Raw genomic sequence first — 16101 nt, forward strand, 5'->3', positions numbered from 1 at the left:
CTTAAAGTGATCAGGTTCCAAAAGCTCTCAAAACCATAAAGTCTTGATGCGGGAAGTGCAGCATTTAACAGAATCCCTAGCTGAACCAAAGTGCCATTCTTTGTGCAGATCTCTCTTGAACTGGTATACGAATCATATGCACTGACTACTCTGACCTTTTTCTTTTCTATGACAAATTAGAGAATTGAGAAAGTTACCATGTCCATTACCAGCACCAGCGAGAAGGGTGTCTGATATTTCCTCTTCATGACAAAACAGTAATTGCTACTTCTTGAGCTGAGAGAAAAGCAAAGAGATGTAATAAGAGCAGCCAGGATGTGATTCTGCTTTTATGCTTATGTTTACAAGCCTCACCACAGTTGCTTTCTTGGTAAGCTGTTTATTCATAAATGGTACAATTAGCAGTTCCCCAAAGACTCCCATCACTGCTATGAGAAAGCAAGCCTGTGTTGCTATCTTGCTTCTGACGTTCACATCTATCAGTTTGGATTTCCCCTGCCTCCTTTTGTCAATTAGTTTGACTACAAACTGGCTAGGATGATTAACTGGAATTATTTCTCTTTGCTTCTCTCTGAAAAAAAAAAAAAACAAGGGACTGGAGGCAAGATATAGGACTTAAGATTGACATAGCTATCTATCATCTACTCATCAAATGCTCCATATTTATGATGGACAGATCACTACACACACAGTTAAGAAGAACAAATACCACAGATAAATTTGACAGCCTTTCATATACCCTTTTAGCCTATTTCTGGAGGCAATAGTAAGGGTTCTAGAAAATAACATCAACTATATTAAATGGGAGCAACACAAAAACATTTTCAAGATAAATGCTACTTAAAATATTTCAGGAGCAATCCACAGCATTGTAAAAATCACTCAGTCTTGAATGATAATCCGTGCTGTGAATATCGCAAAGGATAATACGAGAAAGTGACCAGTTCTAGTAGAAGAATCATAGATTAATTTTAATAGCTTTAATCCATTTATTCACAATAAGAAGTGCTTTTCATACTGTTCCTCATTTTGATCTAAGTAAAGGCTAAAAAAATGGCAATTTTCCATTAAATATCACTTCATTTACAAAACATCAGACTAATGAACTCTTTTCCCCTCATCCTTGTTACACACATTATCTTCTGGAACACTTCCTGAAAATTCCAGCTAGTAGCATCTCCCAAAATCCACTTACAGAATCATAGAATAGCTAGGGTTCAAAGGGACCTTTAAAGGTCATCTAGCCCAACGCCCCTGCAAGGAGCAGGAATTGGACTTCTCACCTGCAATGAGCCAGTTGTGTCTATACCAACCACGTTGTCCCTAAGTCGGGGGGTGGCAATCGGTGAAAAAATAGAACAGCATTAACGATATCTTCTGCAGCCACTATCACAGGGTTTTTTTTGTTGGAGTTCAATACCATAGAATAAGCTACACAGAGTTCAGTATCATACCAGCCAGCACTTCTCCATCCTCTCCTCTCCCCACTCCCTCATGTAATTCAAGCGAGTAGTTGCCAGGGCGTTAACCACATATTGTCCCCAGAGCAATTATGTTGAGCCACTGGATGGTTTTCACTTTTTTCCACTTTTTTTTTTCCCTAAATTCAGCACCTACTCCAAAATCCTGAAATGAGTTTAAAGTTACAAATGTATGCTTTGTATATCTCTGTCCATTAGATCTGCTGCCAACAGTTAGACAAATATGAAAGATTAACCTTTTCCAAAGCTTCATTCTGCTCTTAAGTCACCTTGGCTCTCCTTTTCCTTAAAGCTGGATGAAATAAAGGAGCACCTCTTCAGGTACTTCAGTGCTCATCAAATTCATGCTATTTTGTTCAAAAGAGCATTATATTCAGATACAACTGCAGCTTCAACCTCCACCTATCCTTCTCAGTACGTGCTATTCACCTTGAAGACGTCCCTTGATCTCAGCTATGACTTCCAAACAAAATGAGAGAGTTCACAAGTGTGGCACACGCTAATCTACCTGAAAGATGAAGTTTACAATGTATGAAAGTTATGGAGTTTTAGCAAGAAGTTTTATTCCCACAAAACAAGGTTACTTCCCCCCACCTCCAGAAATACTGGACAGTTTCTGTTTCCAGAAAAAGGGAAAGTTATCTAAAGCCTAAAGACGAATTACAGCAAGTTGTAGTCTGGATGACTGTTTTGCTACGAAACATTAAATATTCTACTATTGCCTGAAATTGCTAGAAAGGTCATTCCGAACCTTATCATTCTCTCTCACAAGGCATTTGCTATGCAACAATGCAAAGGATTGCAAAACCTTTTCACAGCAGACTTTGTTTAGATTAATTAACCTAGCACACCTGAACAACATAACTAAGACTGCAGAGGCTCTGAACACTTACTCAGCTCACAGATTTCAATATAACCAAGTACAGTTTCCTTAAAACTACACTTGGACTTACATCTCTCTTCTAAGTCTGTTTTCAGGTACAGACATCTCAACCAGCAGATATTTTTCAAGCTCTTGTTCACTAAAGCAAATTTATATCATTGCCATAGTTCAGCCCCAATCGGGGCCAGACTACGCAGTCTCTCTCTCACTCCCCCCCCACCCTCCAAGAGAACAGGGGGAGATTTGGTAAACAAAAGAAAACCAGGAAAAAGCAAACACGCGGGTTGAGATTGAACAAAAAGTAAATTTAACAGTAATGACAGAAGAAAACAAAACAGTCATGGAATACAAATACAGTATAATGGCTTACAACAAATCTCCACACCTAGTTTCTTCCAAGTAGCAGGAGACTCCCTTCAGCACCCTCCTCACTTATATACTGAGCATGATGTCAGATGGGATGGAATAGCCCTTTGGCTAATTTGGGTAAATTAACCCCAGCTGTTAGCTAATTAGTTAGTTATCCCAGCCATAGGGGCTACCAGCTTCAGTTCTCCACCCAGCTCAGGTGAATATTAACTCTATCCTAGCCAGAACCAGGACAATCATAAATATTTGAAAACACTTCTCCCCATTACCTGGGCTGAGAGTTCTCCTCATACATCCGCTCTTTCCCTTCCTTGAAAAGGCTGATGGTCTGCTTGGTTTTCTTCATCAGGTTCTCCATGAACACCCGGAAATACTCATTTTCTCCTAGAGTCTCCATCTTCCCCTCGTAGCGTGACAGGATGGTTCGTAGATGCTGGTAGGTATCAGGTAGCAGATCTAGGATATAGGGCGGGCTGTTCTTCAATGCCAGTTTTGGGTTCTGGCACAAACGTACCACCTACAGTTAACGAAAAAAATACCATTTGGAAAATGTAAAAATAGCAAGTAGCGATCAGTTACTTAAACAGAATTCAGTGTTACTTAAAAACACAATACACCAAAACATTCACTCTCAACAAACCGCATTTGTTGCTCAAGTCCAGATAGGGAGTCCAGTCACCATAAGGGAACAGAGTTTATGGACTGAAGTGCATGTGGACTAACGGAACTCCCCATATACATACCATTATGTTTCACGAGGCTGTCAATATGGAGTTTGTAAATGGCAAGGATGTAACTTACTACATACATGTCTAGGACTTCCTATCACATTTCAGACTCTGAACATGCCCATAGGCAGAACTTTACCTGTCTAGCTGCAAAAGTGACTTTTTACACTGACCCACATATTCAGGACAAATATGCACAAAGAGGAAGTTCCACTGCTACAGACATCACTGATACCAGCAAGCATTTCCAGGCTGAAAGTCTTTTGAAGGCAAGAGTGGTAGGAGAATCTCCTTTTCTTTCTCCTTGAATACATACAAGGACTAAGATAAACAATAGCTTTTATGGATAATGACGACCATCAAGAAAGAACGAATGCGAAGGAATTTTTCTGTGCAAGAATGAGAAATAAGCTGTAGCATAATAGATACGGTAAGAGAAGTCTGGGTAAAAGATAAGTTCACAAGAACTTGTGTCGCCAGTTACGCATCAACTTTACTTCTAACTTCTGTTAGATTAATCTCATAGCAAAACTAGATTCTTCAAATAATTTCTGTGGGTTTTTTTTTTTTAATAGCAACACATCCACAGCAGTACTGGTAATTAGATTAAAGGGTTATTAGATGACCTCAACCTGTCTTCTGCTTGGCACACAACTGAACATCTCTTTTTTCTTCCTTCTGCTCTCTATTTGTTTCTTAGCAGTGAGATCACATATTCTCAAAATTAACAACTTGAATCTTTCAGCCATCTACAGTGAATTTATTTGATCATCGATAAAATAATTTTCAGCACTTACTTTTGCATCATGTAGTTAAGGCACAAGCACAAGTAGAATATGCCTGCTCAGAACTCACAAGCAATGCAACTGTTATACCTGTACACAAACAAATCAGGATGCAAACTGAACTTAGTACAGGTCTTTAACACACAGGAATGTAGGAGCTTACGGATCGAAAGCTCATGATAAGAAGGTTATGTGATATGGGAGGATAGAGGAAGCCACTTCACCATCCACCACAGCCAAAATTTTCCATTACCTAGACTGAGAGAACAATAGGGAGAGACAATGGCAAAGCGGCAATTTGAAAAATTAGCAGTGCACTTTCAGGGTTGAAACTTTAAGAGTTGCAAGGCCAGAATCAGATGAAGTTCACAAGCTAGGAAACAACAGCTGGTGTAGTCTTAGCGCTGTCTTGGCAGCTAACAGCTTCTAGCTTCTGCTATTTACATCAAGCTTGAGAGGAAGGCCAATACAAAATGTAGATACTGTTTCCTAAAGTTCTTCACTACAATGAATGTTATCTGACTGCTTAATACCAAGCAGGTGAATAAGGTCTAAACTTATGACGCTGCTAGGTATAAGGGTACTACAGGTCTCAAACAATGTAGTGCTGCAGAAGGTTAAGCTTAAAGGAAAGGGACAGGAGAATGTAAAAGAACAATCTAACATCCTTTTGCAGTACATGGTTTCCACTAAATCTTGTGAAACCCTCAAGAGGAATTGACTAGTTCCCTACAATGCATACTTAAACACCTACTTCCCTTAAACACTTAAATACTGATGGTAAACAAAGTAATTTATTCTGAAACAGTGCTTTAGCATTTAACTTTGCCATTTGGAGTATACGCAAAAAGCAACCTTGTCGAGTTAAGCAATATCTCCAATTACATCTAACTTACAGTAGCACCTCTGATAAGAGCTGAGAAAGACTCAGTTGCAGTGATGAGAGAGGCACCCAGTGGATCAAAAATCAAACAGAAAAGTTTACCATTAAAGGAACCGCATGTCTATAAAAGCTTGCACAAGAATACATGGAAAAACCCTACCAAAATTTCCCCTCCATTTTGAAAGGGTTGCCAAGGATTAAGAGGTCTACATAAGGAGATGGATGGTCCGAACTGACTTACCCAGTTTGTTCTGATGCCTCAACTCTGCTTCCTTGGAGCCTGTGAACATTGTACACTGAACCATATCAATGAACTGAGTTAACATATTTGTCCTCTCAATAAAACTAGTTTCACTATGCAGCATGAATAGGTTCTAAACAAGCTCCCCAGTCACAGCTGAATTGTGCTATGGATAGCACAATCTTGCCTTCAACAGAAATGGTTTATGACACAGTGGGTTTAACACCTTAATAAAAAACATGGTCAGGTCTTATGAGGAAGTCACATTAAGCAAGCATACAGTTCAGAGTATGCACTTCTCTCAGTCATCTGTAATAGAAAACAGTTTGGCTATTACTCCTTGAAAATATCCAGCTATAAAAGCAGCAGACCCACTGCGTTTCAGTAATGTAACAAACTTCAATATCAATTAGAAAAATTTCCCCACAGCAGAAGCAAGTTGTGCAAATCAATCATTCTCATAGCCTCTGTAAAACGTTTCCCAAGAAGTGACTTGCAAAAATACCTCGAACAGTTAAGAGAAAGGCCAAAATTGCTGTGATTTTACCATCAAGTAGCTGCTTTATTTACCAAGTAGACCAAAACTAGCTAAGATAAGCATTTTAACAAAGCTATGTAACTAGGAACTGCTGCCTCTTGAGCAAACTTGGTCATTTTATAACACAGCAGCAACAAAACCAGTTGCATTTTGTTTGTTTCTCTACACGTGCACTTGCAGCACCATGACAATGTCAAAAGGAATGTTCCCAGCCCCAGGAACAGCCGCCCCTCAGCAAGCTACCCTGCCTTCTACAGGGACCAGCAACATGGAAGGAAATTGAGCAAAGAGCAGCAAATATTTTGGATTAGGTGTGATGGCAACAAACAAAGCAATCTATGTTTTTAAACTACCATCCAAACTCATCCAACTTTGCCTAGCTTATGCTTTGCTCTCTCAGGGACAAGCCTTTTACAGAGACATTTTTTGGTTTTTAGAAATACCAATAAATAATTTCAAGCTTAGCATGAAGATTCTAAGAGGTTGGGCTGTGAAGAATCCTAAAACCAACTTCACTGATTTGCATTGTCCAAACTCAAGAGGAGAAAATAATAAAAAACCAGTTTCCCCACTCAGATTTGAGGAAAGAATCTGTTATCCACTCATTCAAGGAAAAGAAGTCTCTCATCGATTTTCTAGGCCTGGAACTGAGTCTTTCTTCTCAAGATTCTGCAGCTTGCTTTGACTGATTCCTGGATTTAAAATATTTCTCTACAGCACTGCTTCATCAGACTTTCACACACAAAGGAACAGGGTACCTAACATACAAAAGCAGTGAGACCGCGTACAGAGCACTGTCACAGGCACAACACAGAGACAACCAGAGAAACACAGCAAGAGCCATAAGCTTTTTTAAATACTGCATTCAGGTTATGTAGTTGGATGAGGTACATGTTAGTAGAAGGAAGGAAGAAGCATTCAAGAAAAATGAGATATCTAAGCAAATGCACTCATTTAACAATACACAGTATTTGTCAGGAGGGGCAGAGAGCTGCTTAACAGAGCCAAAAACTTATACAAATTGTGGCCCCTCAAGGCAGACTCACCAGGTGCCACACTAGTAGGCTCTTCCCTCCAACACACCCTGAACCCTCCTCTCTCAGCTTCCTGTCTACCCATCCCATCCTCTTAGTTCATCACTTTCCCCACTTTGCTCAACCCCAGCCCTATCCGTGGAAAAGCCAGTGCTAGCCCATTTGCTGCAGCCATCGATACGACTCATTTCTTGTTCTGGCAGAAAGTCCCCGGCACAGACACCACCGACCCGCTTGCCACCGGTGGGGGACCGTGTCAGAGTTCCAGGCCTGACAAGCCCCCAGGTTCTACTGTGCCAGATAACAGTTTTTCCCTTCTAGCTTACACCCCCTTCAGCACAGTTCTAAAAAGCCATAGCTTCTTCCTTCCTCTAAGAGCTAAATAGCTAACTTCTTTATTGAAATCACATCTCATTTCATCTGAAGACAACAGCAAAAGAAAACCTACTCAAACTTCTCTTATCTCCTGCTGAATTTGTATTGGGCCTCTCTTCTACTTACGATGAAGGTGCCCTACAGTGGCATTTCTCTGTATCAGTTATAGACACTGAAAGGCATTAGTACGCTGTTTAGAGAAGTCTAATCTCAAAGCACCTCTTCCGCCTCCATGTACTCTACCATTCTTCTGCTACATCCCTTATACCTCATCCTAAGTGGTTTGTGACTACACCACCTGTTCCTCAAATACCATCCACTCAAGTGGTCTGCATTATCTGCTGCCCAGATCACATTTGCAACAGGTGATGCGTAATCTCATCCTTCCGTGTAAAAAATACAAGTTGTTTTCACCATACAATATATCATATGTTTTCTTATATTAAGTACTGCTTTAGTTGCTAAAGACAGTGATAAGACAAGCAAGCATGATAAAAACAGACTAACAGCAGTTTCTCCCGCTTGAGCCAATCTATACACTTTACTAGGTTTCAGACACTGCAAGGAAATTGCAGTGTTGCTTGCTGTGCACCTGCAAGCTTGCAAGCTCACAAGACATCTCACAACACATTCAGCTTTCAAGACACATTTAACCTCTATTCTATAAATAAACACATAAACATCACCTAATTCAGCTGAAGGTGAACATCCTGCTGCACAGTGATGAAAAGGGTTATTTTATGTCCGTGCTATATGTGACCACACACAACTGCAGGAGGAACGGTTAGTACTGACAGAAATTAGAACTTCAGGGAAAAAATCTGAAAGACAGGAATTCGTCAGGCAGCTTCTGGAGAACACTGGGGAAAAATATTTGGACAAGAATCAGCTTGCATAGGAAATTCATCAGTCACATCGGAAAAGAGATGCACGAATGCTTTGACACCACCAGCTAGTTATACAGACTAACGAATCGGGTCGTGAATGAATGCACTGTATGCACACAGACATAGCACACATTTATGAAAGGCAAACACATAAGCTATTAAACACGCACACAAGTTATTTTCTTCATCTGCATCTGTAATTTCCTTTTCTTGGCCCAAAAAACTAACTCATTTTCAACATCATCCATTCATTTAGCCCTTCTTACCACTAGCTTCAGGAGCACTGTGTTTGCCTGGCAATTTGCTACACTACTAAAAAGATTTTTAATTCAGATACGTTCTCATAAGCATGCAGAAGTACAATTAAAGTCTAACTGAAATCCGAAAGGCTTTTCACAGCCAAATCTTTCCTCCTGTACAAATCAAGACTGAGCAACTAACTCTTAAATACTTTAAAGTTAAGCCTACACCCAAGAGCTTTCGGATGCTGCCTGCAAGCAAAACTGGGAAGTCAGTGCACATTTAGAAAAGACTACTTTAACCTGTGGCAAATACAACAGTAGCCTGCCTTGGCTTTTCTGTCAGTGGTATCATTGTGGAGAGGGTATGCAGCCAAAAACTGGCTATGCAGATCTGAAGCTGTGAAAGTATCCTCCCCCCAAAAAACCATCCCACTGCAACTCAAAATGCCAAAGTAATATTTTTTTTTTTTCAGGTCGATCTTTTCCTTTGAACAGATCAGGTTATGAGGTCAAACATAGGCTGACATTCACAAGAATGAAGATGTGCATTCTTACAAGTTGTATCTGGGAGTTAAACCTGTTTCTAAGATGATCACGTTTCTGTGCTCAAACTACCTTTCCCATATTAGCACTTAGGCTTGCCCTTAGTGTTTGTAAGGGAGCCACTGGCACTTCTCAAAAGACTTTATTTTTTTATCCCAGTCTCTCTCTGCAGAAGGTGATCAAAGCCCATCACAAACACAGCAAGGCACAACTATAAACCACGTATTTTGTTGAGCCAGCCAACACAAAGTGACTTCTTGGCACGAACATAATTTAATATATTTTTTTAAAAAGTCATCTACACTGCTTGCTCTAGCATTTACTGCAGGAGATTCAGGCACTGCATGCATAAACAATGCAGGGAAAAAGAGAAAGAAAAGTTGAAATGCATAAGCCTGCAGGGCAATTGGATGAGGTATGCCCATCAGCCCTGCTTGGTCTGCTCCCAGAGGGGAAGAAGGTGGTGAGGTGACACTCCCCAAGGACTGCAGGCAACTTTGGCAATGGTTTAGGGCCCTGAATCCAGCATTATAAAATGCACTGCACATTTTAGACTCCAACATGTGAAGCCTAGCCTCAATTCTCAGAGCTGAACAATAACAACATCAAAAGAGCAATCAAAATCTCAGAAAAAATATTAGAAGATTTTTGTTTTATGCGCACTTCTGGATGTCTGTGCTCACTTACTAGGTCATTCTATAAATAACACTAGCATCCACTAACAACTCACCAGGATTTCTTAAAACAATGGATTTACCAACATGCTTAGCCAGGCTGGTAAATCAATTGCCAGCCACCATCACACCAAAAGGCCTGGTGTTCTGCCCCTGGCAACAGCCATTTCCTGGCATTTTAAAAGGTGGAGGAGTGGAGAGCCTTAATGACCCTAGAGCGCAGTGCCCCACATAAAGGTGTGGGACTAGAAGATGTCCTTTCCCATTCCCACACCATAGGTTTTTGTTGTTTAACATTAGATTTCATACTCCTTATCTTTGAGTAACTACATGCATTTATTACAGAGGGGTTTGTTCAGACTGTTATGGTTTACAGCAGGCTCCCAGTTTTAAGGAAAGGGCTCTGTGCTGAGCTCAGTAACAAATGTCTGTTCATTCAGAAAAGAATAATCTGAACTAGCACAGAGCAGATATTGAGCCTCACCAACCAGTACTCACACCAGGGTCTACCACAGGCCAAGTCTCACCTTCAGACAAGCAAATCCCAGATTCCTCCCTCGTGTAGTGATACACAGGCAGGGCCTACGGCTGGCACCATCAGGACGTACCTTCAGCTCCTCATACCCAGCCTTTCCCCCACCAGCACCACCGGTGCTCACCCCTGCATCTGCAAGACTAGGCCGGTACAAATCCCAGATCCTCCTGAACAGGTCTGCATCCTCCCCTCTTTCTCCAGCCTGCGGCCCCCTCAGAGCCCTGCATACATCTCATCCCTTGCAGAGCTGCTCTTCTCCTTCCACACCTTCCGGTTTTCACATCCCACTCCCATCCTGCCTCGGGCCTCTCCCTCCACCGCACATCCCTCCACCAGCTCCCACATCCCCCCTCGCAAAACGCTGCACCCCATCCTGCACCCACACAGCCCTCGCCCCCCCACCCAACCCTGCAAAACGCTGCAGCTGCAGGCTCACCCTACCCCACAGGGCCCCCTCTGCCCCCAGGGCCACCCCACCACCCCAAACTCCTCAGCCCAGCCCTATCCTATCCCTCACTACCCTACCCCAACCCCTCCTTTGCCTCCCCGAACGCTTCAGCCCAGCCCCCTCGGCCCCCCTACCCAGCCCCAGCCCTACCTCAACCCTCAGGGCCCGCTTCCGCCCCAGCCCGACCCTCCCGGAGCCGCCTCACAGCTCTCCCCGCCTGCCCGGGCCGGCCCGACCCGCCTCCAGGCCCACCTTGTCCATCAGCTTCCAGCACTTCTCCACCATCTTCTTGTCCACGGCGCCGGGCTGGTGCGGGCCGAGGTGGTGGTGGTGCGGCTGGAAGGCGTCCTTCATGAGCCCGATCAGCCCCCCGGGGCCCTTCTTCAGCGGCGCCGACATGAGGGCGGCACGGGGGCGGCGGCCGCGAACGCGCCCACACCGGGCCCGTCGCCCCCGCCCGCCACCGGGCCGCGGCCCTGCAGGGCAACCGGACGTAGGGGCGCTGCCGTAGGCCGGGCCGGGCAGGCGGCGGCAGCAGCAGCAGCAACCGCGGGCGGTGGCGCCCGGTTCTAGCGCCGGCTCCGCCCTCCGCCCTGGCCACGCCGCGCGCTGATTGGCGGGCCGCCTCCCCCTGCGCGCCCGGGACCGCACCCTCCGCCTAGGCGGAGCCGGCGCCGATTGGCCGGGACCCGCTCCTGGCAGGAGGTGGGAAGAGACGAGTGGGGCAGGCGCACAGCGGAAGCGAGGGCGGCGCGGCGGCATGTTTGGTGCTGGCGGGCGGGGCGCGGTCGCCATGGGAACGGCGGGAACTGCGCCCGGCGCCCGGGCTGCGCTGTCTCCGGTCCCGCCGCCCCCGGCGGGGACAGACCCGGGCCCGGCGGCCGAGAGCTGTCCCGCGGTTCCCTTCCGCGGCAGGCTGCGCCGGTTTCGGAGGTTGCAAAACACGATCGTTTCCTCTTTCCAGCAGCCGAGTTCCCTTTTCTTCGAACGGCCGATGTCCAGCCCGAAAACGGGGAAGCGGTCCCGGGAACCGCGCTGTGCCCCAGCCAGGACGGAAACGGGAAGGGCCGGTCGCTGTCGGTATCTCTGAGGCGTGTCCCTCTGCGAAGGCAGGGGAAGGAGCAGCCTCTAGAGCTGCTGTCCCGTTACCCGCAGCCTGGCTCCAGCGGGTCCCCAGAGCAGGAAGGGCCCGCGGGGGCAAGAGAGGACAGAAGAGCAGGGAGAGCAAAGGAGACCAGGGAGTAGGTCAATGTTTTGGCAGAGCTGACCACACCAAACCTTGAGAAATTACGACATGGACTCGAGAGAAAGTTCAGTTCTGTTTCTTCGATGCCTTCAGATCCTCTTTTCAGCCTCCTTTCCCAGGCAGAAGAACACTGCCTTTGCAAAAAAAACAGCTGAGGCTGGTACAACACAGCATCAGTCTCACAGCACGGGCTTTAAGGAGGAAAGAAGACAAAACAAAACAGCAAATGCTGCAGTTTGGCCAGCCTGACTTTGAGGAACGTGAGCTCGGGTCTGGAGGTTGGACAACACAGCCTCAGGGGAGCTGGGATCTACACTAGAGATAAACCCCACAGCAGTCCTCAACCCTTTGCTTCCCCCATGGCACCCATACACCCACTCTCGCATGGAAGCCAGGACCCCTGGGGTGCCAGCTGTGCAAAGCCACAGCAGCACAGAAAAGCTGCTGCCCTGGTACACCGTCTGCCACGGAAGGGATGCGCTGTGCTCTGCTGCTGGTGCTCAGCCCCTGCCAGCCCGGGGCACAGCCACAGGGCTCTGTGCTCAGGCTGTGGTGCTGGTAGCAGGGAGGCTGTACATGCTATCCCTCTCCTGCCTGCACAAGAATATTGTACATCACCCCACTTGTGTCACAGCAAAGCACTGCACTGCCCCACACCACCCTGGCTCCAGCACTGTTCTCTTCCACGCGTCTATGTCTGGGACCAAGGCTGTCTCTTGGCGAGTTCCTGCATAGCACATGGTGCGCTGGGGCATCAGATGAGCAGGACACTGGGAAGCAGCATGCAGCACTAGCTATAGCAAGGAAGCCCTACATGTACTGGTTATAAAACTCTCTGTCTTGATTTTACTGCCTTTAGTAAAGCTTGGTAAATATTTCTGGGACAGGCAGCTCCTTGTCTGGCTTTAATTACCTGGGCAAATTTTCCTAAGGTTTATATTGACCTCAAATATGTCAACATTTATTGAGGCTGTGTTCCTGAGGCTTTTCCCATTAGATGCTAATGGATTCTGGCTAATAGTCAAGCCGGATTGACCACTGGAGGGTGCCCTGGCCAGCTCTGGGATACCACAAGTACCTGGGGAGAGGGCTGGGGAGGGTTTCACCAGCTTCGTGGAGCCAAATATAAAAATCACTATGGCCCAAATCCAAAAAGACCCGAGAGCATGCTTGAGCAATTGCATTCCTAGCTATCTGCTTCTCTGGGCACGATTCACTCCAAGTCGTGGCTGTATTTACATGTGAGGCTTCAAGCAAAGGTTGCTTTCACTTGGGGCTGTTCCCTCCCTGGGGGAAAGAGCAGTCCAGCACCCCTCTGCAGGGCTCCCATCTGCCTCTGACCCGGCCCTTGCTGGGTCCGGGGCTGTGCTCAGCACAGCGGTCACTTGCCACCACTGTGCTGGAGAGCATTGTCACACTGGGCATTTCGAAATCACTTCCCTCCAGCCTGGTGCCTGGCAGCCAAGAGTGCAAAGTGCCTGTGTGTATCTCACGTGTGGTTGTGGGCGAGAGCAGCGTCTAGGTCCCTTGCTGGTTGTACCACCCAAGGCTGGGCATAAGCATGCGCTCTCCTTCCCTTCTGTGTGCCCCACGCTGCCTGCCAGCCAGCTGCCAGGCCCATGCATGCACTAATGCTCCTCTCTTTGCTCAGCTCTGCACAGCTGGGCAATAGTTTCAGATGCATGCACATGGGTGCACACAAGATGCACCTCAACTTCTGTGCCTGCAGATCTCAGCTAAGTCTCCTCTGGGACTGCCGCTCTGGGACACAAGCAGGATGAGGTCTAGCCTACCTGATCGGAGCTGTGTCCTGCAATCCTGCAGCCAAACACAACCAGTTCAGTGCTGGGGAGCAGGGCTGGCTTCGGATCACCCCAGCACTGTGCTGGGCACAGGGCACGTTTGATCCATGCCTCTGTCGCAGGAATGAGATGCTCAGCTGCTGCAAAGCAGAGGCAGGTTTAGGGCCGCAACCTCCCTTCGTTGCAGATAGCTGCTACAACAGCAGGGACTAGCTTGAAGGCAACTGCTGCATCTTGAGGGACTGAGGTCTGTGCTAGCAGGTGGGACAGGTGCTGGCAAGACAACCATCCTGGCAGGGGCAGGGCAGGTCCGTGTCTCTGGACCTCGCTTCCTGGGGAAGGAGAAGCCTTTTCCTCCACGTGCTGGGGCGGGGAGGGGGGGAGGGGGAGGCACTGCCTCCATTTTCTTGCCCAAAAGTCCAGTGTGTGAGCACCAGTTGCTGAGAGGGAGCACTGGTATCACTTTGCAGGAGGATGCCTCTGAAGAGCAAAGGGAAAGGGAGAAAAGGAGTGAAAAAGCAGCCGAAGAAAAACATAGCAGGTGAGTTTGGGATCTTGTCTCCCTCCAGGAAGCAGAAATGTACCTCTCCTGTCCCTTTCCCTGATGCTTCCCCTCCCTAGCAAGGGCAGGCATCGTGGGGGCTGTTGGAAGCAGGAGCTCCGGGGTGAAGGATTGGAGCAGGGCCCCACGGCTGTGGCTCTCGCATCTCCCCCAGCTCTGCTCACTCTGTGCCAGGGCAGCACCACAGTTATGCCTGATGACATACAGGAGGCAGGGGGGTCCAGGGCACCCCACACTCTACTGCACCTTCCAGTCCAGCAGGATCCAAGGGAGAGGTCAAAAACAGCAGCTCTGCCAGCACTGGAGGCTGACATGGTGAGAGAGCGCCTGGGTAAGGTCAGGAGGAGCCAGGCGCTGGGGCAAGCAAGGGATGCCTGCTGCCCTGCATATACTTCCTAGGGACTAGCCCTTCCCAGTGGCAAGTCATGCCAGAGGACGGCACAGGGCCTGCCTTGCTGGTGGGCTCCAGCCCCAGGGGGTGCCTGTGCTGTCCCAAGAGTCCCTGGCGTGCAGCACAGCGGCTGCTTACAGAGACCGGCAATGCTGCAGAGATGGCAGAGAAAAAGAGGAGCAGTATGGAAAGCAGATGGGAGGTGGTGGGGACGCTGTAGTGGGACAACCACCTGGAAATTCTTCCCTATCACAGCACTAGGCTGAAATGAAGGGGAGGCTTCTTGCTATGAGATTCACTCTGGTTCAGGCAGGGCTTGGGGCCAGGCATGGGCTGAGGATGTATCCACATCCCCTGACTTTGGGAGCAGAGAAAGGCTAGGAATAAGTCACTGCTGAGCCAAGGTACCAAGGAAGTACTGGGCAGGGAACTAACCACCCAGTATAGTCTGGATGGTGCCCTTTGCCTGCCTGTGCTCAAGCCAGGCTCGTGGTGTGGGTCACCTGTCAGGAAGCACATTGTCCCCGTGGCAGTCCTGTGCATCTCTGGCTTGCAGCTCCTTGGAGGGAGATGACCTAGCAGGCAAAAGCTGACAATGAAGGGCTCGAGTGGAGGCTGTGAGGCTCTGGGACCTGAAGAAGGCACTGGAGCAGGTATGGGAAGACAAGCAAGACATTGAAGGTGAGGGCAGGGATGGGAGGAAACCAACCAAACTTACCCCACCTCTCCCTTCAGCCTTGACCGCTCAGCCCCAAACCACCCTGCTGCTGGCTAGCCCTGCTCCCTCCCATGCTGTCAGTGTCCAAAGGCTCTGGATGTGGACTCATTGCACCCCAGATACCTGTACTCAACACAGACAGAGGAGACCACAGAAGCAGAGACTTCCCTGCCTGCAAAAGTCATTGCCTCGCAATTTCCGTTAGTGCTCAAAAAGGCACGGATTTTAGCAGAGGTAAAACCTCAGCCAAAGGTTTGCGGTCTTTGCCGCACACAAAACTCTGTTCTCGTTTTCACTCTCCCACGCTCAACAGAGGTAAAACTTTCCCTCCAGGGCTCCCTCCTGCCCGCCAGCATTGTCACAGCCCTGCCAGGCAGGGAGAGGGTGTATGCACAGCTGCTTCCGATGCATCGCCCTGCAAGGGGAACCCTCAGGTCAGGCCTTGCTGCAGCCCCTTCCTGGTCACAGGCGCTGGGATCTGAGCAGAGGGACTGCCTGCTTGTCCCTCCTATAATCCCCCTACAGATGTCTGTCCCCTCCTTCCTTCCCTGCCTCCCAGAGATGACCCAGCAATACCAGGAGCTGCAGAAGCAGACAGCAGCCCACAGCCAGCTCTTGGAGGCAAAGGTAAGGAGCCTGCAGGAGCAGCTTGGTGGGGATGGGGTGCTCTCCAGGGCAATAAAGTGCACTTGGAGGACTCATTCGCCCTGTGCTGCCAGCACAGCAGCAGCTGAAG

General features: G+C 47.6%; 1 protein-coding gene across 1 annotated transcript in view; it reads right to left on the reverse strand.

The window, feature by feature from the left end:
* The window catches only part of CBL (Cbl proto-oncogene), a 40923-nt gene extending 29724 nt beyond the window's left edge, over positions 1 to 11199 (reverse strand). Inside the window, exons 1-2 of the mRNA XM_086766255.1 lie at positions 10899 to 11199; positions 3003 to 3250 (exon numbers count right to left, since the gene is read on the reverse strand). Of these exons, the coding sequence (XP_086622381.1) occupies positions 3003 to 3250; positions 10899 to 11045 (395 nt within the window). The 5' untranslated portion in view covers positions 11046 to 11199. The remainder of the gene's footprint in view (positions 1 to 3002; positions 3251 to 10898) is intronic.
* Between the last annotated feature and the right edge of the window lie 4902 nt (positions 11200 to 16101).

Source organism: Chlamydotis macqueenii, chromosome 24, assembly GCF_036417535.1.
Source record: "Chlamydotis macqueenii isolate bChlMac1 chromosome 24, bChlMac1.mat, whole genome shotgun sequence".
Taxonomy (NCBI): Eukaryota; Metazoa; Chordata; class Aves; order Otidiformes; family Otididae; genus Chlamydotis; species Chlamydotis macqueenii.